The sequence below is a fragment of the Hordeum vulgare genome, chromosome 2H, assembly GCF_904849725.1.
Source record: "Hordeum vulgare subsp. vulgare chromosome 2H, MorexV3_pseudomolecules_assembly, whole genome shotgun sequence".
In the NCBI taxonomy this organism is placed as follows: domain Eukaryota; kingdom Viridiplantae; phylum Streptophyta; class Magnoliopsida; order Poales; family Poaceae; genus Hordeum; species Hordeum vulgare.
Genome location: NC_058519.1, coordinates 617,965,430 through 617,990,629, shown reverse-complemented (window position 1 = coordinate 617,990,629; position 25,200 = coordinate 617,965,430). Strand labels below are relative to the sequence as shown.

General features: G+C 47.0%; 3 protein-coding genes across 3 annotated transcripts; all 3 read left to right on the top strand.

Moving 5' to 3' along the window:
• The first annotated feature begins 2,432 nt into the window (after nt 1-2,432).
• Nucleotides 2,433-4,945, top strand: LOC123427880 (exocyst complex component SEC15A-like). Its single transcript, XM_045112019.1, has one exon. It carries the CDS (start codon nt 2,439-2,441, stop codon nt 4,809-4,811), a length of 2,373 nt encoding a protein of 790 aa, XP_044967954.1. The 5' UTR covers nt 2,433-2,438; the 3' UTR covers nt 4,812-4,945.
• Nucleotides 4,946-6,656: 1,711 nt separating this feature from the next.
• Nucleotides 6,657-7,722, top strand: LOC123430853. Its single transcript, XM_045114690.1, has 2 exons — nt 6,657-7,309; nt 7,365-7,722. The coding sequence occupies exons 1-2, from the start codon at nt 7,144-7,146 to the stop codon at nt 7,712-7,714; spliced, it is 516 nt and encodes a 171-aa protein (XP_044970625.1). The 5' UTR covers nt 6,657-7,143; the 3' UTR covers nt 7,715-7,722.
• Nucleotides 7,723-8,776: 1,054 nt separating this feature from the next.
• On the top strand, nt 8,777-10,896 carry LOC123430852 (E3 ubiquitin-protein ligase Os04g0590900-like). Its single transcript, XM_045114689.1, has one exon. It carries the CDS (start codon nt 9,175-9,177, stop codon nt 10,381-10,383), a length of 1,209 nt encoding a protein of 402 aa, XP_044970624.1. The 5' UTR covers nt 8,777-9,174; the 3' UTR covers nt 10,384-10,896.
• Nucleotides 10,897-25,200: the final 14,304 nt, after the last annotated feature.

Below are 25,200 nucleotides of genomic sequence, written 5' to 3'. Positions count from 1 at the left end.
GTTTTTCCTCTAGATCGCGTTTCTGCGGAGCTCGGGCGGAGCCCTGCTGAGACAAGATCATCACCAACCTCCGGAGCGCCGTCACGCTGCCGGAGAACTCTTCTACCTCTCCGTCTCTCTTGCTGGATCAAGAAGGCCGAGATCATCGTCGAGCTGTACGTGTGCTGAACGCGGAGGTGCCGTCCGTTCGGTACTAGATCGTGGGACTGATCGCGGGATTGTTCGCGGGGCGGATCGAGGGACGTGAGGACGTTCCACTACATCAACCGCGATCTCTAATCGCTTCTGCTGTACGATCTACAAGGGTACGTAGATCGCTCATCCCCTCTCGTAGATGAACATCACCATGATAGGTCTTCGTGCGCGTAGGAAATTTTTTGTTTCCCATGCGACGTTCCCCAACAAAAACTTCCCATGCTAAGTAGACATAAACTCGAGCAAATCCTATACAACCGCCACACCCTTGCTTCCCATCCACCGCAGTGCCATCCATCTCATCCCCGTCCCATTCCTCATGCATCTTGCTTCCGCCACCCAATGCCCTCTCCATCTAGTATTTCAGCCGCTGATTCTGTTGCACTCCGCCATTGACCCAGACGAGCATCCCTTTCGAAGTCCTTGTCCCCATTACCGATTAGTACCCACATGAACGGTCCAGGCTTGCTCCCACCTAGGCTGGGTGTAGATCCTTTGACTTATGTTAGAGAATCTGAACGCACCTGAACTGTCTTCCGGTTCACATCAAACTTCATTCACGAGCTTGAGGTCAATGTTGACACAACAACATCGGATGCGAATTTAAGAAGTGCAACAACAATTACATAATGACCGGATAAGCCTAATTTCTTAGGCACGCGCAACCCTAGCGGTGGAGGGCATAACCGGCTCGTTACATGTGAAAATATCATGGAGGAAGGCCCTTTGCCTTGCTCATGATATCAATTCTACGATGACCCCTTCAGAACACAAAGTCGTTTATCTGAAATACTAACCAATTGAGCCTTGGATCGAAAGCCAATGATCATTTAAGAGGTTGTCTCTAAAATGAGCGGTGACGAGCAACTGATATCCAAGCAGAAGGAAGGGAAGCTAATGAAGATGCCCGTTGTACAAGTAAAAGTTCGTTAGAACTTCCAAATTGACCGCCATTTGTCGATCCCCGGATCATCCGCGACGCCATTTGTCAATTAACTCAGATAGAAGGAAGTTTTTATTTTATTTTCTGGGACAATTCAGATAGAAGGAAAGTGATAAAGTTCTGGCGCTCTCAAGATTAAAAAAAAAAAAAAAAAAACTGGGCTGCCAGCCAGCCGAGCGGCGTCCAACGGAGACGGAGGCCGGCGCCGCGGATTTAGCGAAGCTGCCGATTTTTGGGGTTTTTGAAGAGGGAGAGAAAAAAAAAAAAACTGGCTGTCACCCGTGCCTGTCCTCCACTGCCGTCTGCCGCCGGCCCCCTCCCTCCCTTTGCTTCGTCCGTCCTACTCCTAAACCCGTCGCCGCCGAATCCCGCATCGCCCAAGCCGCCCAGCTCCATTCCTCCCTCCTCCCACCACCGGAGCGACCCTCCAAGCAGCAGCCGGCGGGCCTCAGGCGTCCCCCTCCGCCGGACCGACGCCCAGGCGAGGCGCGGCTTCTTCTCCTTGGGTAAGGAAGCCCTAGCTTTGCTCTGCTTTGTTCGGGTTACTGCCTTTACTTTTCTCTCTAGCCCGCTTTTCTTGGCCGCGATTCAATCGAATCCGACCAGATCCCTCTTCCTCGAGGCCTTTCCCCGCCGACCCCGGTCCCCGTTCGGGCCGTCAATCAGGACAGCGCTAATCTCAGGATTAGCAGCGCCGGTAGCTTCGCATTCTGATGTGTACGCTAGCTGCTATACGCCTTCAGATTTCGCTGTGAATAATTATTCTAAACACAGAAGCCCAGCCTCACGTGAATTGTATCATATCCAATCGCTCGTATAAACATAGTAAATAGGGAATTACATTCAACAACTGGTAGGCCTCAGCGCGGTGTGCCCAGGTTGCTATTAATATTTTTCAACCATATTTCAGTTGCTCTTGAAAATACATCCCAGAAATGACAAACCAGACGGTCACAATAAATCTACAGCACATTCTCATCATTTTCTCCTCAACTCAATCTGGAATACATTTATGGTTAGCAGATAACAGATATATTTTAATCATTTACATCTGCGTCTGCCTGCATCCTGAGGCGTCAAGGCATCCACCATGTATTTCGGTGCCTTGTTAATAGCCATTTGTTTTCAGGAAATTTAAAAGAAGTGTTGTTATTTTTGGCTTCTCCAAGGAAATCATTTTATGGATTTCTATTTTTTGTCTACTTCTCCGTCGTTCACATGCCCGGCATTTGTAGCGTCAAATCTTCACAAAAATCTGGATGAGAAATGACCGTTTTCCATTTTGTTTTGCAGTTGAACCATGACCGCGCAGACCAAGAAGAGGAACCCAGTGGAGAATGGGGATGCTGGTATCGGTAAGGCCCTGGTTGGCTTCGTCTCCAATAACGAGGATTTGGGCCCCATTGTGCGGCATGCTTTCGAGTCCGGAAGGCCTGAGGCTCTATTCCACAACCTTAGGAGTATCGCCAAGAGGAAGGAGGTTGAGATCGAGGAGCTCTGTAGGCTTCACTATGAGGAATTCATCCTCGCGGTCGATGAGCTACGCGGGGTGTTGGTTGATGCTGATGAGCTCAAGGGCGCGCTGTCGGGTGAGAATCTGCGCTTACAGGAGGTTGCTAGTGCCCTGCTTCTGAAGCTTGATGAGCTTCTCGAGTTGTATGCGGCGAATAAGAATGTTGGGGAAGCGCTTGCAACATTAAAGATCTGTCTGCAGGTCACCAGCCTGTGTCAGGCGTGCAACAGGGACATTGCCCAAGGCAAGTTCCACACTGTGTTGAAGACTCTGGAGCTGATTGAGAAGGACTACCTGCAAAATATCCCTCTGAATCTTCTTAGAAAGGTTGTTCAGAAAAAGATACCAATGATGAAGCTGTACATTGAGAAGAAAGTTTCCGGTGAGTTTAATGAGTGGCTCGTGTATATCAGAAAGTTTGCAATGGAGATTGGACAGTCCTCGATACGCCAGGCCTCTTTGGATCGTCAGAAAGATGAGCGAATGCGTGCCTGGCAGAGGGAAGCAGAAGAATGTAGTCGTGTTGGGTTTGATGAGCATGCTTATGCCTTGGATCTGGAGTACATAGATGAAGAATCAGCACTAGAATATGATCTGACACCAGTATACCGAGCATACAATATTCATGTGTCCCTTGGCCTTGGGGAAAAGTTTCGAGAATATTACTACAGTAACAGGCTCATGCAGCTTAACTTGGACATGCAAATTTCTACAGCACAACCCTTCCTCGAGTCCCACCAGCACTTCCTTGCTCAGGTTGCTGGATTTTTCATTGTTGAAAACCGTGTTCTTCGAACTGCAGAGGGACTTCTATCTGAGAGCCAGGTTGACACAATGTGGGAAGCATCTATTTCTAAGGTCACCTCTTTTCTAGAGGAACAGTTCGCACACATGGATGCTGCTAATCACCACCTCCTTGTGAAAGATTATGTCTCTCTTCTGGCTGCAACTATGAAGAAGTATGGATATCAAATCACATCTTTGCTTGAAGTTCTTGACAAAAACAGGGACAGATATCATGAGCTGCTTGTCTCGGATTGTCGGAAGCAGATACAAGGCATCTTTGTTAAGGACTCGTATGAAAGGATGGTTATAGAGAAGGAAAATGACTACAACATGAATGTCGCAGCATGTCAACTTGAGCCCATTCACACAGTGCCAGATTTGCCATATGTTGCGCCATTTTCCTCATCAGTTCCTGGTGCTTGCCGTATTATCCGTTCCTTCATTGAGGATTTGGTAAGCTACTTGTCATATGGTGTAGTGGCCAACTCCTATGATGTGGTGAAAAGATACCTAGACAAGCTTTTGATTGAGGTACTAAATGATGGTCTTCTTACCTTGATACATAATGGTAGTTTGGAAATTGCGCAGCTGGTACAGATTGCAGGAAATATTGCCTTTCTTGAGCGGTCATGTGACATGTTCCTCTTGCATGCTACCCAACTTTGTGGACTTCCTAAACGGCTGCTTGGGAAACCCCATTCTGGTTTGACCGCTAGAGCTGTGCTCAAAGCCTCCCAAAATGCAGCGTTTAATGGATTAATAACATTGGCCAATTCCAGAATTGATGAATTTATGCTGCTGTTGACCAGCATCGATTGGACAACAGAGGAAACCCCAGAACATGCAAATGATTACATGAATGAAGTTCTCATCTACCTTGACATGGTGGTATCGACTGCACAGCCGATTCTGCCGAGAGAGGCCCTCTTCAAGGTCATTTCTGGTTCACTCAGCCACATCTCAGACTCCATAATAACAGTTCTTCTCAGCGACAGGGTGAAAAGGTTGAGTGTCAATGCGGTTGTTGGTATCGACATTGACCTGAAAATGTTGGAAGAGTTTGCTGAAGACAGATTTCACACCACTGGGTTGTCGGTCCTTAAAAAGGAAACAAGTTTCAAAGATTGCCTGGTTGAGATTAGGCAGCTGACTAATCTATTGCTGAGCAACCACGCCGAGAGCTTCATGAATGCTGTAATCAGGGAGAAGAGTTATGCGTCCTTGGACCACAAGAAGGTGGCCATCATCTGTGACAAGTTTCGGGATGCTCCTGACAGCAGCTTGTTTGGGAGCCTTTCAAGTAGAAACGTGGTGCAGAGTGCCCGAAAGAAGTCATTGGATGTGTTGAAGAGAAGACTGAAAGATTTTAGCTGAGATTAGCTATGTTGAAGAGAAGGACGAAAGATTTTAGCGGATATTAGGCAAGTTGGTACCGCTTGAGTAGAACTTAAATTTGCTACTGTAAAACCTTGTCTGCTGTTATGATTTTCCTGTCTATTAGAACATAATTACTGTCCTCCGATTCATGCGGGCATTTAGGCTTGGGCTGCCTGCTTATAGGGTGAGGCCGTCAACAGTAGTTGTATGCTCCAAATTTCCATCTGAACTTAGTTGGCAGTGCCCTTTCGTTAGAAGAAATAGAAGATGGCAGTTTCTTTCGTACCAATGCAAGCTATTAAAGGCTTAAATTGACACAACCACAAGAAGATTTGGTGTCCGTAGGGTAGCAGTAAGTATGAAGAAAGCTGTCAAATAGTGGTGCTGGTAATCATTGTCTTCCATTGCTTAAAAGAGAAGCTTGGATTGTTTAGGGAGAGACTTCAGGGATAGTGAAGGTTTAGCAGCTTGGCTTTGATGAAAGTTACCTCTTTGACAGTTAGCAAAGCTTTAAATGTTCCCTGAAATCTCTTTGACCAGATAACTTTGGAATTAGAGCAGACTTTAGCTTTCAGACACGAAACCAATGAAAAAAAGAAAGAAATATGCTAGGCCATGAGGTAGTTTCCTAATTTTGGATTCAATTTACGGTAATATTTCTTAGCTTGCTGATCAGCTTTGGGGAATGATTCTCAAACTGCAACTTAATATTTTTCTTTTAGTTTCACTTACTTTGTTACAAACCTACTATGTCTCTATCATTTTGATGTAATATCCGCCGTAGGTCTCCCTACGTGTTGCGGCCATCATCATAATACTCCCTCCATCTACTAATACAAGGCCACTTCATATTTTTATGTCTAGCTTTGACCATTAATTTTACCAACAAAATGTGAGTTATATATCATAAAAAAGTATGCCATTGGATGCACATTTGCAAGAACTTTTCAATAATCTATTTTTTATGAGTTATATCCCTTATTTTGTTGACCAAAATTACAAGTCAAAGCTTGACATGAAAAATGAAGTGGGCTTGTATATAACAATGGAGGGGGTATTGATTCTCTTCTCTGGTCTTTGCATTAGAAGTGAAGTTCAACAAAAGGAAATGTGAACGCTAGTTAATGAATTGAAACTCATCGGAAGTCAACAAGAATATTGAGCTTCACTGTTCTTTCTGCTTATGCACGGTACAGTGTAGTTTTTTTTTTTTGAAAAGAAGGTTAAACCCCTGTCTTTGCATCAATCGATGCATACGGGCATCTTTATTTGTTATTTAACATAGGTCTAATAAGAACTTGCATCAAGTTACGTGAAGTCATCACTCACATCTATAAAACTCGATAATGTGGAGTGCTCTCACTCGTCGCCGATTCATCCGCATAACGTATCGGAACCCATAACCGATGCAGCAGACCTAAATCGTATACCACATGCACACGATTTAGAAGTAAATTGCCAAAAACTACCACATTTCGCGCAACCGTGTCCAGGAGCTACCACAATACGATTTTGTCCCAAAAACTACCAAAATTTTCCTAATCCGTAGTAAAAAACTACCCAAAGTTTTAACTGCCCGTTTTAGCTCGTTTAACCGTTTTCCGGGCAAGGCGGGCCCACATGTCAGGTGCCCGGTAATCTAGGTCCTGATGCTGGCGGTGGTCCTCACCTTCTGCGCAGCGCCCGCTTGCCCTGTGGCCGTCACCCGTGCCGGCCGTGCGCAACGCCCGCTCGCCCTGTGGTCGTCGCCCGCGCCGCGCCCCGCGCCCTCGCCCGTGGCTGGCCGTCGCCCGTGCGGCGCCCTCGCCCGTGGCTGGCCGTCGCCCGCGCCGCGCCCTCGCCCGTGGCTGGCCGTCGCCCGTGCCGGCCGTGCGCAGCGCCCGCTCGCCCTGTGGTACTTGTCGAGGAATCCCCAGCCCTCCCTGCACTTGAGCACCTTGCCCGGCGGTAGCGGGACGGCCCTCAGCACCGACGCGTCCTGGAAGGGGTCGCAGGTGAGGAGGCACTAGGAGAGGTCGACCCACCAGAGCCTCCCATAGTAGGAGACGACGCCGTTGGGGGCCAGCATCCGGAAAGGCAGCGGGATGTGGATGCCCTTGCCGACCCACTCTCCAACGTCGGACGAGAAGCGCAGGAGCGTGCCCCCCCGACGGCCGAGGATGGGCTGGAGCTCGACGACCATGTAGTGGTCACCACCCCCCGGGGAGGAGATGAGGCCGAGGTGGCCCGGGTGCATGATGAGCTCGGGCTTGGGGAGCGGAAGCGCGGAGGCGGTGGTGGCGTGGAGCACGAAGTAGCCCGCGACGAACGAGCGCCAGGCGAACTCCTTATGGCGGGTTGTGTGGATGACTGTCGGGCCCGTGGCGCGGCCCTGGTCGACGTGGAGGAGGAGGAGGCCGGTGGGGTCGGCGGCGACGATGGACGGGTAGTTGTCGGAGGCGGTGCGGCCCGGGATGTCGGGCCCGCTCGCCCTGTGGCCGTCGCCCGCGCCGCGCGCCGCGCCCTCGCCCTCGCCCGTGGCTGGCCGCGCACCATGCCGGCCGTGCGCAGCGCCCGCTCGCCCTGTGGCCGTCGCCCGCGCCGCGCGCCGCGCCCTCGCCCTCGCCCGTGGCTGGCCGCGCACCATGCCGGCCGTGCGCAGCGCCCGCTCGCCCTGTGGCCGTCGCTCGCGCCGCGCCCCGCGCGAGGCCGTGGTCCCGCCCGCCCGCGCCGTGCCTGGGACAACAAGTACGCCGGTGTCCAGGTGCTGCTCTCCAAGGTTCTCCTCGCCGGCGGAGGACGGACGCCTGAGGCACCGGGTCGTTGCTCAGCAGCACGGCCGAGCCCGGCGGCGCGGCCGCGAGGCGGCCTTCGAGCTATCTGTGCTCTGCGACGAGATGCACGTAACCTGTTCGATGTAATGCACATGAGGGTGAGGGTGGAGAGAGGTGGAAGAAAGGTCTGACGTGTGGGTCTTGTCTGTAATAACGGTCAAAGTTAATGGCCAACCTGACTTGTGGGCCCAGCATGTCAGAAAGGTGTTTAGAAGAGGTTAATAGAGCAGTTTTCACACTTGGTAGTTTTTAGCAATGGATTAGGAAAATTTTGGTAGTTTTTCACACAAAATCGTAAAGTGGTAGCTCCTGGACACGGTTGCGCGAAATATGGTAGTTTTTGACAATTTACTCCACGATTTAGACGTCGTCATCATCATTGAACCGTTGACCCATCTTTAGTAGAGAGATCTGGATCATCCTTATCAGTCCGTCCATCCATCCTTACCAGTCCAGTACATCCTTGCCAATTTTCATTTTTCAGACTATCTCTTGTCAGGATGACCTTGCGATCTAAATATCACATGAAATCTTTTACCTGAAGAAAGAAGTTTAAACATCCATCCCACATTTCCATCTGGACTTAGCTGAAACGATCCTTCCACTTGGAGAAACGGAAGCAGCCATTTTCTTTCGTACGAATGCAAGCTATTAAAGGATTAAGTTGACACAACCACAAGATTTGGTGTCTGTACTGTAGGGGAGCAGTAAGTGTGAAGAAAGCTGTCAAATTCAAACAGACCGGTGCTGGTCATCATCGTCCTCCGTTGCTTAAAGAGAGAAGCTTGGATTGTTTAGGGAGAGAGAGGCTCGAAGGACAGTGAAGGATTAGCGGCCTGGCTTTGACGAAAGCTACTTCTTTGACAGTTAGCAAAGCTCTGAATGCCACCCTTAACAAACCTCTTTGGTCAGATCGCTTTGGAATTAGGGCAGACTTTTGCTTTCACACACAAGTATCAACGAAAACACATTTGAAACTATCAGTAGAAGATTGTGTTGGTGGGCTACGCCTACACTGGTGCAGATTATTATGTTCATGTTTGCTGTTGATCTAACAATCATATATCCGGTGGACACATTCTCTTGGTCTTGTGGCGTGTGTGGCGGAGGAAAGAGGAAAGGGACGGCAGCAGGGCAAAGAAAAAGAAGAGCTGCGGCAGCAAAGACAACAAAAGCTTGATGAGAAGATGCCAACAACCACCGGTCCAGTCCAGTCCACCACCACCCCCCTCTCCGTCACTTTGCTTTGCAGACAATCTCTCTTTCTCCAGTCCCTCCGAAAGATCCCCATCATCTGATCTCTTCCTCCCCATTCCCCATCACAGTCCCAACCTCGACAAAGCGCCATGGATCGAGCGCCTACACACACAGACGCTCCCCCGCATTCTCCCCTCGTCTCACCACAATGATTTGGCCCAGCGACTCCCAGAGATCCTCTGCTAGCACCTGACAGCTCAGTCGTCTTCGTTTCTTCCTTCGCCTTTTTCTTTCTCCCCTGCTGTGTTGAAGCCGGTGCCAAGATTTGGTGCTGGGAGGAGGAGGAGGCAATGGCGTCTTCGCCGCCGGCAATCGTCGGGACGGAGCCCACCTGGGTGCCCTACGAGCCAACCAGGGACTGCTCCCAGGGGCTGTGCAGCCTCTACTGCCCCCAGTGGTGCTACTTCATCTTCCCCCCGCCGCCGCCTTTCGACCTCGCCAGCCCCGGCCCGGACGACTCCTCCGGCCACGTCTTCTCCCCGCTCGTCATCGCCATCATCGGGGTGCTGGCCACCGCCTTCCTCCTCGTCAGCTACTACACCTTCATCTCCAAGTACTGCGGCACCTTCGCCTCCCTCAGGAGGAGGTTCTTTGGCCCCGGCTCCGGCTCCGGCGGCGGCTCCCGCGGCGGTGGGGGCGGCGGCAGCGGTGGTGGGGGCGGCCACGGGCAGTCCAGGAGCCAGGAGTCGTGGAACGTGTCGCCGGCGAGCGGGCTGGACGAGACGCTGATCAACAAGATCGCGGTGTGCAAGTACCGGCGCGGCGAGGGGCCCGTCCTCCACACCACCGACTGCTCGGTCTGCCTCGGCGAGTTCCACGACGGGGAGAGCCTCCGTCTCCTCCCGAAATGCAGCCATGCGTTCCATCAGCAATGCATCGACACTTGGCTCAAGTCGCACTCCAATTGCCCACTCTGCCGCTCCAACATCACCTTCGTCGCCGTCGAGGTGGCGCCGCAGGATCCGGAGGGCTGTGCTCCAGGCGACGACGACCGGAGCACTCATCAGCATCAGGTGGTTGTTGAGATGGATGAATTGGAGAACATGTGTGAAGAGCAGCAGCATGCAGTGAGCAGTGGTGGCGTCAGCGTCAGAGCTGACCGCGATGATCAGGAGGCTGAGGACAGCAGAGAAGGAACAGAGGAGGAGGATGGCAATGGCACGGCGGAGATCAGAGAAGAAGGCGTGCCACAACCGAAGACGGGGTCCAACCTGCACCGTGACAGCCGCATGTCCATCGCCGACGTGCTGCAGTCCACCATGGAGGACGAGCTGATCGCGGCCAGGGAGAGCGGGCTCCTTGCCGGCGGCGCCGGCACGTCGAGGCGGTGCCGCGGGGAGAACAGCAGCAGCGGACGGGGCCGCAACCGGCGCGCATTGCAGGACGACACGGTGCCGCCGATGAAGAGGTTGCCGCCCGGCGGCAGGTCGTGCTTCAGCAGCAAGAGCGGCAGGGGAGTCGTCGATTCGGACAATCCAGTGCGAGGTGGCCAGCCGTGACGATCCTGGACAAGCTTCCGTCCCGTTTCTGCGCATGATGGGACGCCAATGAGGACCATATCATTCATCATCATAATTCAGAGGTGTCGTCGTCCTGTGATAACGCTGATTTCCCTTGGTTTGGTTGCAGCATGTGATGCTACTGCCAAATCCATGCTTGGGTAACATCTCCTGCGATGATAGTTCAGCAGGCGTTGGATCTTTTCGTTTTTTTGCACTTCCAAGTTCCAACTCATGACATAGTAGGTTCGTCTCCCCCACCACACAGTCCAGTGGACATGTTTTGCTGTGGGTGCAGTTACTGCAGTAACAGGCTCAAGTTTTCACCGCCCTGAATGGTCTTTTTCTCTTCAACTTTTGTGTGTGTTTATGCCTTTGCAAATTAGTTGTAAAAAGAGACGCGAGTGTGTGGAATCCGAAGGATCAGATCTTGGCTGAAATGTTAGTACTACTAGGAGCTTGGAATTGTTCTCTTGCATACAGCAGTTCAAATTCAGGGACACTATCTACTTATATGTTGAATTATTATTGATAGTACAGAAAATCGCGGCGACAGGCCTAGATAAGTACGTATATTTGCAGTGTGTTCTGTCGCTGACGCTTGTCGTGGTCGATCACAGTCATGAACAATTAGGCTGCTCCTAACAAAGTTGTAGACCGACAGTGCACGATTTTCTATTAGAGGCTCATGATGAGTTGCTTGCAGCACGGTGCTTGGTCAGATCTGGGTTTGAGATAGATCAAGCGGAACCTGATCCCCTCCACCCGCTTTGCAGCAAAAGGAATGGCGTTTTTATATCGGCCAGCGTCTCCCTTTGTTCCTAAGCTGAATGCGGGTTTACGGACAATAGTGGCGTGGAAGTTTCTGCAGCGGGAATCCCGTGGTTAGGCAGGCCTTTGTACCACGTGGTGGTTCTGGTATTCCAGATCTGTGCTTATGGTTTGGTTCATGTGGCAGAGCCAAATTGTTTAGTGCCCTGTCTATGGGAGCTCTGCGTCGATGGTTTATTTGGTGCTCTGCTCCCGCGAAGAAGCGTAGAGCCGGGAGGTTGCAGATACAGATACAGTATTATAAATGGTTATTTTACACGGTACAGACGCAGACGTTCATATACTTAGTATGTATGCACGTGCAATGCATGTCTTAACAATATTATATTTATAATTTTTGTAAAAGAAAAAAAGGATATACAACACTTTACAATGAAATGTACGCATGCATAAGTTATGTACTAGAAACTTGAGGTAATAACACCAATGATGCCCAAACTTGTCATGGATGTTCACTTTGATGCCTGAACTTGAAAAATACACCGAATTGGTTTTAAAACTTGGCAATATGGTTCAAATACAGTTTAAATCATGTCTAGGTACATATGTATTGCTGACTAGACATGCCAGCTTGGCGCAGGGCCCACTTGCAGTGCCGGATAGATTGACACAAAGAGTATGTCTCATTGACCATTGGGTCCCACCTGTTAGTATACAACTATAATAAACAAAAATTGGTTAGGCTAGGATTCAAACCAGTGGACTGTGTTCCACGAACGACATGCGTAACCACTTTCAAAAGGTAAAATTATTGTCTATTCATCATCACTAGCACAATTTATCTACCTGACAAGACCGTGGAATTAAATGGGGTAAAGTTAATGCAGCCCATTTTATATATGTTAGTTGTTTTTTTATTTTGGAAATTACAAGATATACATGTAGTATATAAAGTGTTCATGCTTTTAGGAAATGTATTTCTAGTTGTAAAAGTGTCAATGTATTTTAATAAAGTAAATGTGTTTGTCAATATATATATTTTTGAATGAAAATAAATTTTAAAATATGTGTAAAAATATATAAGAGCCTAGTGTGCCCCAAGGATTTTATATATTCTTATATTTAAATTAACACATTTTAAAATATGCATACATTTTTCTAGTTAAAAAATATTTTAAGACAATAAGATTCTAGAATTATCTTGATTACTATTACAATATTTTACATATGTTTTAAAATTTCTAAAAACGAAAAAAAGTCACATGTGGAAGGGTCACATAAAAAGGAAAAAACTGAAGTTCCAAATAGAGATCACGTGGATATATCTTTTAACGATGAAGATTTTGAAAATTAGATGAACATTTCAAAATGTAAGAACTTTTGGAAATTGTAAAATTATTTTATTATATATCAAAATCCTTCTAAAAATTCCGACAACGTTTTATTAATTGTTTATTATTATTTAAATTCATTATTTTTAAATTAAATTTAATATTTTGTTAATATTGTAATTATAGTTTGAATACTTTTGTAATTTTTAAGGAAGAAAAATAACTAAGATGTGAAAAATGGGTGACACTCATGGCAACCCATTTAACTCTGCCGCGGGGTTAGTTAAATAAACACGAGTGGTATGTAGTATACAACAAAATTACCTTGGTTATGTGGTTAGGGCGGGTCATTGATAGCATACATGTCATTTGTTCGAATACCAAGATATCTTTATTTTTTATTAATTTCAGTTGTTCACTCACAGGTGAGACCTGGTCGTCATTGAGTCGTACAATTTTGATGTTTGTTTGTCCGTCACTACAAATGGCCCTGCGTCATGCTGGCATGCCTAGTTAACAATACATACGTATCTGGACATGATTTGAACCGTATTTGAACCATACAGCCAAGTTATAGAACCAATTTGATGTGTTTTTCAAGTTCAGGCACCAAAGTGATCATCGATGGCAAGTTTAGGCACTACTAGTGTTATTACCTCTAGAAACTTGGTATATGATGCAACTCCCCGGGCCTAGTGACATTCAGAAATTTCCAGAAAAAAAGACAGATGTATGTGATGGACCCCATAAATTGTTTACTTATGTTTGTTCCTTCCTCCTCCTAGACCAGACCATGCATATGTGGACTCTGGTATTTAGGTCTCACTCTGAAAATGCAAAATGATAGAGTTGTGAAGCGATGGTTCAAGAACCCAGCAGAAGTAGCTGCATGCTACTGTTCACTGCGAATCCTTCAAGCCTCAACCGTTAGATAATGGAGACCAATAGCTAGGATTGATGCTCTAGTTACAATTCAAAACTCGTACACTATGTAGCAGTATAGATATACGTGTATACATTCATTTTTATAAATGCACATACGCCCATCGTACCCTTACGAGCACATTCGAAAGACCAAGCATGCATATCATCTTGAAATTACGAAGTCATCGTAGACGCGTCGTCGTTGACGGAAACATCTCCTTCCACGAAAAACGTATCGTCAAAAATGCTGAAATAAATTCATAAATAATGTAAACATCAGAACTTAAATACTGATGAGCTGAAAATACCATTGTCCCAACCACAAGTTGATTTGCTATTATAAATAGCTTCACCAGTCAGCACACGGACCTGATATCCTGGATACGTATCAGGTAGTGCCTGTTGGCAGGCAGTTGGCATCACACCCATTCTCATCGATCATCAGTCGTTCACCAGCTCCCGCCCTCTCGGTAGCCGCGCTCTTTAGGCGATCTCCAGTCCATCTTCTAGTCTAGATAATGGAAAGAGGTTAACCGAATGTGTGCAACCAATACGACTTACTTTTGTGCTCCATCGTAATACACATAGGCTGTTTATCTTTGGGGCAGTGGGTTGAGACAACGAAAAGCTTGGTTTTGTCGGCGTCGAGACATACTGCCTTGTACTTCAGGCTGCAGGTGTGACTGGAGATGGGACTCCCACCACAATCCCACTAAGTCCCACCGCTGCTTGATGGGCATTAAGGGACAGCCCACCAGAAATTAGATGGATTAAGTGGGTTCAAGTGGGATCCCACATAAGAAGTGTTCTACAGAGTGCAAGAGATCGTCGCCGTCGGTGAAGCCATAGACCTTGAAGCGCTCGGAAGGATCGAAGGAGTAGGAGCATGAATGAACAATAATAAATATACAAATGAGTTGGTCGTCTTCATCGTCCCACCATCAGGATTCTGCCAGAGCTTCAGCGAAAGATCATTGTGACAGTCAGCATATCTTCTGAGGTCTTGTTCCCCACGCCGGCGCAGTTCACTTGCTCCTCTTCTTGGCCTCGCGGTACAGGACCACGCGGGGGATGGTCACCCCATAGCCCAGCATCCCCATGACGGTCACCGAGTTCTTGAATATCAGGATGGAGACTACGACGGCGACCGCCCCTTACGCGTTCCTGAGGACCTGCAACGACCGACCAAGCACAAGGCGCGTGAGCATCAACTTGTGTGTGTGTTCATCTGAAGAGTTGTGTCAATGAGCACACAGAGCACCATGGTTGGCAGGACGAACCTGGAGGGTGAGAGGGCTGGTGTGCTTGGTGACGAGGAAGTTGGTCAGGTTCACCAGGTAGGCCAGCGAGGAGTTGCCGATCAGCATCCACACGAAGCTGGGGTCCTCCCGGGCGAGCTCCACCGCCGCGCCAAGCGCGTCCGGCTCCATCATCAGTGTCGCCGGCACCAGCAGCACCACGGCCACCGGCGCCATGTACTGCAACAGGTCCATGGAATTGAGCTTCTCCCTGCACGCACCATTGCACCTTGAAGCGCTCGGAAGGGTCGATGGTGCCGTCGGCGTTGCCCGCGAAGAGCAGGCAGTCAGCGCGGAGCGGGGAGAGGTACGCGAGCACGGCAGTGACCGGAGAGCCGGCGAAGGCTTCGCCGGGGGTACGCCGAGCTCGAGCAGCGCGTCGCGGGCGACGGAGAAGACAAGCACGCAGCCGAACCCACGACAGTGTATGTGCGTGTTGTGCAACTCGTCTAGTGCTGTTGGTTAGCTTAATAGGGCTAGGTGGGCTCCCAATGGATTAAGTGGGATAGCCCGATTAATTTTGTCTATGTCCAATGGGATCCCACTAAAGCAATATAAGTGGATGGGCTAAGGTAGTCCCACTTAAACCCACTTCCACCTGCAGCCTGACTTGTACTTGCTCCTCCGGTCATAGAGAAGCCGAGAGCATTGCTCCATGTGTTTCTTGTAACTCTAAGGAATAAAGTAATCTACATGTGAAGATGCGGCTTAAAGGTGGTGGAGCGGCGGGCGACCATCGCTGCTTGCGCTTCGTTTCCGGCTTTGTTTCGAACTCCCGGCGGGGATTCGGCGGAAGAAGAAGCAAGTCGACATCTCGCCTTCCTTTTCTCTGTCTTTTACCTTTAGCATGTGGATGGATACACAAACAGGAGAGGGACCGGGCTCCCGAATGCCACGCGATTCTTTCGCGTGGGATAATGCTTTGTGCAGTTTTCCGTGTGAGATGATTGGTTTGCTCTCGTACCACCCTGGGAAGTAAGTATTCGATTAAGCGGAACGCTCACCCTTTTTAAGACTTGTTTGACACTATCTTGCTTCGTAAAATTCAGCTACTATCTAAAAAACACAAACCAAAAGATAGCTTCGCAATGTGTCGCTCCGCCAAAAATTCAGATTTTGTGGTCCAACTTTTTGTTTCTTTTTTTTAAGACATACATCCATAGCCATACGTTACTTGCAAGTTTGTATGCATGTGGATCCCACTATTTTTGAAGAGCGTCAACTTTGTATGCATGTGGATCATGAAAAGAAGATCCTATGAGATAGCTATATTGTTGAATTTGAATATGATCCCACATGTAATTGCTATGAGAGAGGAAAATATTTCGATAGAAACTTTCATGTTACCAAATTACCTCTCGTGATGTTAAGATTGCTCTTGTCTCTTTCTTCTTCCTTGCATATGGCAACTATTGGTTGTCTTGACAATCTGTTTTCCTATAAAATACCTATGCATAGGAAGTATGTTAGACTTAGATGTGGTTTTCACATGCTTTAGGATGCTCTCGTTGTGCTTCAATTCTTGTCTTTTGTGAGAGCATCATTGAATGCCTAGCTAAGGGCGTTAAACAAAAGCGCTTGTTGGGAGGCAACCCAACGAATTTATCCTTTTTCTTTCTGTTTTGTGTTTTCCACACTTTCATAATTCTGTTATGATTGTGTTTTTTGTTTCTTTTTGCGTTCGTGCCAAGCAAAACCGTTATGATTAGTCTTGAGGATGATCGTTTGGTCATGCTGGGAAAGACAGAAACTTTCTGCTCACGAAAAGAATTTTCATTTTTTTCTGTAAGAGCTTTGGAGTTGATTCTTTTTGCTGCTGATTGCTACGCAAATTTTTCAGACTGTCGTAATTTTTCAGAATTTGTGAAGTACCAGAGGTATACGAAACATACAGATTGCTACAGACTGGTCTGCTGTTAACAGATTCTGTTTTTGTTGTGTTGGTTGCTTATTTTGATGAAACTATGGATATTATCGGGGGTATTAGCCATGGAAGATTGAAAGTACACTAACCCAACATCAGCACAAGTAGAATTTAAGTTTGCTACAGTACCTAAGGAAGTAGTGGTTTGCTTTCTTGTACTAATGTTATCACGAGTTTCTGTTTAAGTTTCGTGTTGTGAAGTTTTCAAGTTTTGGGTGAAGTTCTTATGGACGAAAAGATAAAGAGTGGCAAGAGTTCAAGCTTGGGGATGCCCAAGGCACCCCAAGATATTCAAGGATGTCGTAAAAGCCTAAGCTTGGGGATGCCCCGGGAAGGCATCCCCTCTCTCGTCTTCAATCCATCGGTAACGTTACTTGGGGCTATATTTTTATTCACCACATGTTATGTGTTTTTGCTTGGAGCGTCTTGTATCGTAGGAGTCTTTTATTTTTTTTGTTGTGTCACAATCATCCTTGCTGCACACCTAGATAGAGAGACATGCACACACCGTGATTTTGTCGAGCTTCACTTATATCTTTTGATAGACAATTCAGCTCACATGTGCTTCACTTATATCTTTTGAGCTAGATACTTTTTGCTCTGTGTGCTTCACTTATATCTTTTAGAGCACATCGGTGCGTGGCTTGGTAGTTGATCTATGCTTTGAAAGTAGTCTCAAAAGGGGTAGTTATCCAAAGGGATATGAAAACTTCCACCTTCATGTGCATTGAATAGTTAGAGAAGTTTGATTCATCTCAATTAGTTTTGAGTTGGGGTTATGGTAATATTGAAATCATGCTAGTAAGGTGTTGTGGATCTAGAAATACTTGTGTTGAAGTTAGTGATTCCCGTAGCATGCACGTATGGTGAACCGCTGTGTGATGAAATCTGAGCATGATTAGTCTATTGATTGTCATCCTTTGCGTGGCGGTCGGGATTGCGCGATGGTTTATACCTACCAACCCTTCCCCCCTAGGAGTACGCGTTGAATGCTTTGTTTCGATTACTAATAAAACTTTTGCAACAAGTGTATGAGTTCTTCATGACTAATGTTGAGTCCATGGTTTAGATGCACTTTCACCTTCCACCATCACTATCTTCTTAGTGCCGTGCAACTTTCGCCGGTGCACAAAACCCACCATTAGCCTCCCTCAAAACAGCCACCATACCTACCTACTATGGTGTTTTCAAAGTCATTCCGAGATATATTGCCATGCAACTACCACCATGATATGTGTCACCACGTCTACATTGCCTTTGCATGATTGTAAGATAGCTAGCATGATGTTTCCATTGATGTCTATGCCATGCTAGATCGTTGCCACGGTACACTACCGAAGGCATTCCATATAGAGTCATAATTGCTCTAAGTTTTGAGTTGAAAGTGTGATGATCATCATTATTGGAGCATTGTCCCATGTGAGGAAATAAAAGAGGCCAAATAAGCCCATAAAAAAGAGGCCAAAGAGCCCACCAAATATAAAAAAATGAAAGAAAAAGAGAGAAGGGACAATGCTACCACGTTTTCCACACTTGTGCATTTTGAGCACCATGATCTTCATGATTGAGAGTCTCTTGTTCTGTCACCATCATATAGCTAGTGGGAAATTCTCATTATATAACTTGGCTTGTATATTCCAATGATAGGCTTCCTCAAAATTGCCTTAGGTCTTCGTGAGCAAGCAAGTTGGATGCACACCCACTAGTTTTCTTTAAGAGCTTGCACATACTTGTAGCTCTAGTGCATCATTTGTATGGCAATCCCTACTCATTCACATTGATATCTATTAATGAGCATCTCCACAGCTCATCAATATGCCTAGTTAATGTGACTTTCTTCTCCTTTTTGTCTTGCAAACTCCATCACATTCCACACCATCTATAGTGCTATAACCATGGCTCACGCTCATGTATTGCGTGAGAGTTGAAAAGGTTTCAGAAAGTAAAGGTGTGAAACAATTACTTGGCCAATACCGGGGTTGTGCATGATTTAAATTCGTTGTGCAATGATGATAGAGCATAGCCAGACTATATGCTTTTGTAGGGATAACTTTCTTTTGGCCTTGTTATTTTGAAAGTTCATGATTATTTTCCTAGTTTGCTTGAATTATTATTGTTTCCACGTCAATAGAAAACTATTGTTTTGAATCTAATGGATCTGAACATTCACGTCACATAAGAGGAATTACAAAGGACACCTATGCTAGGTAGCATGAAAGCATCAAAAATTCATTCTTATCACTTCCCTATTCGAGGACGAGCAGGAGTTAAGCTTGGGGATGCTTGATACGTCTCAAACGTATCTATAATTTTTGATGGTTTCACGCTGTTATCTTGTCTTCTTTGTATGTTTTATGTACCTTTTTATATCTTTTTTGGGACTAACTTATTGATTCAGTGCTTTTGACTCTTTTCCGTGTTTTTGACTCTTTCCAGATCTGATTTTGGAACGGAGTCCAAACGGAAGAAAAACCCCGAAATAATTTTTTCCCGAACGGAAGAAGTCCAGGGAGCCTTTGGGCCAGGCCAGGTGGGCCCCAGGGAGCCCACAAGCTCCCACCCCGCCACCAGGGGGGAGGCGGCGGTGGGCAAGCTTGTGGCTTCCCTGGCCGCCTCCTGACCTAGGACTTGCGCCTATATATTTCCAAATATTCCGCAAAAAATCAGGGGAGCCTCGAAAATACTTTTCCGCCGCCGCAAGCTTCCGTTTCCGCAAGATCTCATCTGGAGACCCTTCTCGGCGCCCTGCCGGAGGGGACTTTGGAGGTGGAGGGCTTCTTCATCATCATCATCGCCCCTTCAATGACTTGTGAGTAGTTCACTTCAGACCTACGGGTCCGTAGTTAGTAGCTAGATGGCTTCTTCTCTCTCTTGGATCTTCAATACAAAGTTCTCCATGATCTTCATGGAGATCTATCCGATGTAATTTTCTTTGGCGGTGTGTTTGTCGAGATCCGATGAATTGTGGAATTGTGATCAGATTATCTATGATATATATTTGAGTCTTTGCTGATTTATTATATGCATGATTTGATATCCTTGTAAGTCTCTCCGAGTCTTGGGTTTTGTTTGGTCAACTAGATCTATGATTCTTGCAATGGGAGAAGTGCTTGGTTTTGGGTTCTGCCATGTGGTGACCTTTCCCAGTGACAGTAGGGGCAGCAAGGCACACACCAAGCAGTTGCCATCAAGGGTAAAAAGATGGGGTTTTTATCATTGGTTTGAGATTACCCCTCTACATCATCTCATCTTGCTTAAGACGTTACTATGTTCTTATGGACTTAATACACTAGATGCATGCTGGATAGCGGTCGACGTGTGGAGTAATAGTAGTAGATGCAGACAGTATCGGTCTACTTGTTTCGGACGTGATGCCTATAGAAATAATCATTGCATAGATATCGTCACGACTCTGCACAGTTCTATCAATTGCTCGACAGTAATTTGTTCACCCACCGTCTACTTGCTTTTATGAGAGAAGCCACCAGTAAAACTACGGCCCCCGGGTCTATTCACATCCATCGTTTACAACTCCGCTTTTACTTTGCTTTGTTACTTTGTTGCTTTCACTTCTCACTTGACAAACAATCTATAAGGGATTGACAACCCCTTCATAGCGTTGGGTGCAAGCTTTTGTGTTTGTGCAGGATCTTGAGATACTCTTCCGCCGGATTGATACCTTGGTTCTCAAACTGAGGGAAATACTTACCGTCGCTGTGCTACATCACCCTTTCTGCTTCGAGGGAACACCAACGCAAAGCTCCAAGGCCACGGGGGAAATCCTTTGCATACTTGCCTAGGAAGTCCCTTAAGGCGTAGCCGTAGCTGAAGGATTCCTGGTGCCGTCGACACAACAATTTTCGGCGCCGTTGCCGGAGATCTTTTTGAGGTAGAAGAAGTATACCTGGCGCCGTTGCAAGGGATACACAACAAATATCACGCACCATCTAGGGTCGATGCCGCTCCCCAACCGGAGGGCTCCCCATAGCTTTTTTTAGAGAAGGAGGATGACCTCCGGCCTATGCATCTGGAAGATGCATGCGGTCATTTTATTGATTATTCTCGAGGACCTTACAAAGTAGTACAACAAAATGTCTGAATTCATCATCTTGGCAACATCTGCAGCTACATCTATCCATATGATGAAGGGGTGCAAGCTGGGCCAAATACCAAGACCTCTCACCTAAGCCTAACATCTAAAGCCGGAGACCCTGACCGAGCCACATACCGGGTCCGGGGCACAAACCGGTCCGACGCACGCACATGTGTCGCCGCCGCCATCTTCCGCTGGTCCATCTTCAGAACAGATTGAGGTGCTAGCCTTGGCAGGTGCCTCCGCCATCGACGCCACCATGACGCCAAACGACGACCCCCACCTACACGAGTCCATCTCCAAGCAACAGACGTAGATCCATGCTAGGATAGGGCCGCAACGCCGCCGTCGCCCACCACCCACAAGCGTCACCCAGCCCCAAGGTTCCCAAAGCGACGCCTTCAAGAAGGGAACGACGCCGTGAGCGCCGCCGCCGCCCAACAAAGTTAAGGCTTTCGCTCGGGAGACCTAGGAGAAGGGAAAGTGAGGGGATCAGTCCATACCGACGCCTCCATGAAGAAAAACGGTGCCCTCAGACGTTGTCGTCGACGCGGCCGACCATGACCAGCCAGGGATTTCGTCCGAGCTAGATCCCTCCCACCAGCAGCGTCTCCTGAACAGAACCGGCAACCCAAGAAAACGCGGCCCGACCAGGCTGAGGGCTCCCCATAGCTAGGAGACAGGCCCGCCACCGTCATCAACCTGATTACCTGACTGGGTGATCCTACCGGCTTTCTTCGGCAGCTGCGACATGGGCAGAAGGAGATGGGGCGGGGGTGGTGGCGACTAGGAGAGACCTGAGCGGTACGCATCAAAGAACCCTATGCATGTGGACCAACTCTCCTGATGAATGTAATCGGTAGCTAAACTGAGCTAAACTGACTCGAATTGTCGATCACCATTCTCTTCTTCGGCATGACACGATTACATGTATTTTAATCAGCTTTATTTAGTGGCTGGTGCCCAAAACTTGCCCCGCCTGTCTTTTCTCCTTTTTCAAGGGAAACATAGCAGTTGCTCTTCAAACTCCCTCCGTTTTTATTTATTCTGTATATTAGTTTTGACTGAAGTCAAATTGACCAAATTTATAGAAAATAATATGAACATTTACAGTAAAAAAAAATACATGATATGCAAATATATGCGATAATGAATTCAATGGTATAAATTTGGTGATGTATACGTTGATTTTTTTTTACAAGCTTATTGAAAATATATAAAGTTTGACTTTAAACAAACTTAATATGCGGAGTAAATAAAAACGGAGGGAATACATTCGAATCAAGAGGAAATCTGTTACAACTACTAGACGAGAGAAGAAAAAAAGAGACACAATCAATCTTCCATTGAGAGCATCGCCGACATATCCGAAGCACTAGCTCTTCGCCCCGTGACCGCAACCAACAACATGTGATCCTGTCGAGTGTCTTCAACGCTAACACCATTGGCAGTTCATCTTCTTGGGCGTCTTTGCATACTGACTTCATTCGTCTATCTGGTATGTTTTAATTCCAACGCCATTTCTAGCCTGGGTAACGCACCCGATCTTTTTTTCTTCGAAATTTGAACCGTGTGCAAAAGGAGAGCTACGAGTTATTCAAAATAGAGTTCAGGATCATGGCGGTCGCACCCTTTCCGCAAGCAAAGCTCCCCCTTCTGGCTGCGCGATGCCTCCTGTAGCCCTGAAGAAAAATAAAATCATATCTTACCCTCTAGTGTGTAGTGAATTCAGTCAATCGGGTCTCTAGTGTCTAATGAATTCAGCAAATTAGCAATCATTTAGATTTACCCTTCCTAAATATTATGTAACTGTTGGATGCGAAGCAGAACACTAGAGCATGTTTTATGCATTAACTTGTGACTGGACAGAATAATTTTCGATCAGTAGTACTAATATATCAAAATGTGGCATAATGGCCTGCAGAGGAACAAACTGGCGCTGGAGCGGGGGACGAAGATGCTGAAGAGGAATGCATCGAATCTGCTGAGGATCTGTGCGGTTCCGGAGGAGGATTGCTGATGGACGTAAATTGATGATGCTCAGTTGCTTTTGGTGGCCTCCCTGCGTGGAGTGGTTTCAGGCGTTGACCTGTGTGGTTTGCTTACTGAAGTTTCCTAAAAACTCTTTGGATGGTTAGTGCGTGGTATGGGTGTTCTTGTGTTTTCGCCCTGCGGTAGGCTGCTCGATGACGAGTGCCTATGTGTAGGTTTCTCAAGAATGCTCTGAACTCGCACCCCTTTTTTGGTTTTCCTTTTGACTTTGGACATTGTATTTCCGTTATGTGAGTAATGGAAAGGGGTTGCCCGGTTCAAAAAAAAAAAGAAAAAAGAGGAACAAACTACATTCTCTAGTCTTGAATATTAAAGCTTTTAAGCACACACGCGTACAAAGGACAATATTGCAACGGATTGATTCTGAAAACAAGTAAGCAGAACAGAAGTATTATTGACGTGATGTCTAGGAAATGTATTACCTGCGGTATAGAAGTTTGTGTAGGGATAATATCTTCCACCCTCTCTTTTAGGAATATTTCTGAGCTCCAACGTCTCAAGTTGTATAACTGAGGCACCCATAGTTGTCCATAAAACGATGGTGTTACTGCTGCTATCATACCCCATTATACACATCCTTTTCTTATCCTTCGGTGATACCGGCGGATGGAGCTGGTCTAGTTGAATTGTTTTCTGCAGTACCCACCTAACAACACCATCATTCTTCCATTTCCTCTCCCATAATTGCATGCGCATTTTGGACTTTGACAAAATTGCAAGACCGAGGCAACTATCCTTTGTCCATATAATCTGAAAATAGGATTGGCCTGTAAAATGGACATTAGTTGGCTTCTCAATCACACCAAGGCTTTGTCTTTCCAAATCTAACTCAAGGATGCCACCCTCATCAAGCAGCCAATAAACTGAATTCCCAACTACAACGCCAGAATCATCACAGATCTCACCCGGAGCTGCCACCGAAAAAATATTTCCACATACACCGGACTGTGACTCATACAGACTACACATTGCATGCTTGTTATCAAAATCATTGCCCACAAAAGCCACCTTAAATGGGCTTAGACTGCAATCACCGTGCACATGTCCATCTTCATTGGCAGCACACCACACAGCTGCATTCTTGACAAAACCAATGGTATGACTACGGAACCCAGGTGGAAAGGGCACATGATGGTCATGGCCACTGAGGGGATCCCATACCATGGCCTCTCGCTTATACAGGCTGAGGAGGATGACAAGGCCGTGGTGTGAGCCATAAACATAGAGCTCATCGTATCGGCGGTTCTGCTGCAACGGGAAGCGTGTGAAAGGGATGCGGTCAGGTGCATCCAGAGTAGGGATGAAAACTGCACTTGAGGCGTAATACCCTGCAAAGAAGCCAAGTAGAGGAGGTTTCTGATGGTGTTTGCGGAAGCATCGGAGGAAGTCAGGATCTAAGATAATGTTGCGCCAGCGTGTGCAAACAAGGGAGGCACGCGGAAGAGAGGAGGGTTGCGGAGGTAGGCGAAGGAGGATCTCCCCTAGAAGGTATTTATCATCCAGTGGGTGCACCGTTATCGGTGATGCTAGAGTGGTGTGATGGCAGATCATGAGGTAAATCGCTTGTGCAGAGCTCTGTATGTGGCATGAATATGGGAGTGAGACTTATTGTATGGGCTTTGGAGTCACGAGAGCATACGTCGCACTTGTATGGTACTTATATGGCAAACGTTAATGTGACGTTTGACTGAGTACCAATGGAATTCTGGAATATTTGTTGTTCTGGTTCACCTCTTTCTTTGGAATTAACCATGGTTCTAATCTTATGAATACAATGAAACCGGCCAACCTCTTTTAAAATTGATGACATTGGCACCCAACCTGCACATAGATACTACACGGTGCTTATCTCTCCTTGGAAACAACGTTGGAAAGGTACAAATAAGTTTGTCATTATTTGCCATTTGATTTTTTTTTGTGGTGGCCAGCAATTTTGGATACATTCCGTTGGCGCAATTAGTTGGTTACTAGCAAACTGATCATGAATCTCAACATCAACCGGCTCTGCGATGATGTGCTCCATTCTTCCCCATGCTGCTCAATTTGACCGCTTGGTGGAGTGTGCGTGAACCCTTTTCATCAAGGGTCCCCATATCGTGTGGCACGTGGGAGGTACCTGCCGCACTTCCTGTGTGGCATCCATCCAGGCCCGTCTGCACGCGTACGTTCGGGCGTCTCAATCCGCAACCCACACGTTCGGTGGCTGGGCCGGTCGCCGCACGACCTGGCTTGCCACAGCGCTGCCTTCACGCAACACTCAAAAATACATGGCAACTGACAAGCACTACACTCCAGTACACGTTTCTTTCTTTGTTTCTTTACTACTATTACTTATATTTGATAAAATTGTAAAATATTTCCTTCAATGAAAATAACATCATAGCATGTTCAAAAAGGTTTACAAAATTAAAAATAAGTCATGCC

What these genes read in the sequence shown, in the direction of transcription:
- LOC123427880 (XM_045112019.1), top strand. Translation starts at nt 2,439, where the DNA reads ATGACCGCGCAGACCAAGAAGAGGAACCCAGTGGAGAATGGGGATGCT.
- LOC123430853 (XM_045114690.1), top strand. Translation starts at nt 7,144, where the DNA reads ATGGCGGGTTGTGTGGATGACTGTCGGGCCCGTGGCGCGGCCCTGGTC. An exon ending in GGCCGTCGCCCGCGCCGCGC is followed by an intron (nt 7,310 to 7,364) that starts GCCGCGCCCTCG and finishes GGCCGTGCGCAG; the next exon opens with CGCCCGCTCGCCCTGTGGCC.
- LOC123430852 (XM_045114689.1), top strand. Translation starts at nt 9,175, where the DNA reads ATGGCGTCTTCGCCGCCGGCAATCGTCGGGACGGAGCCCACCTGGGTG.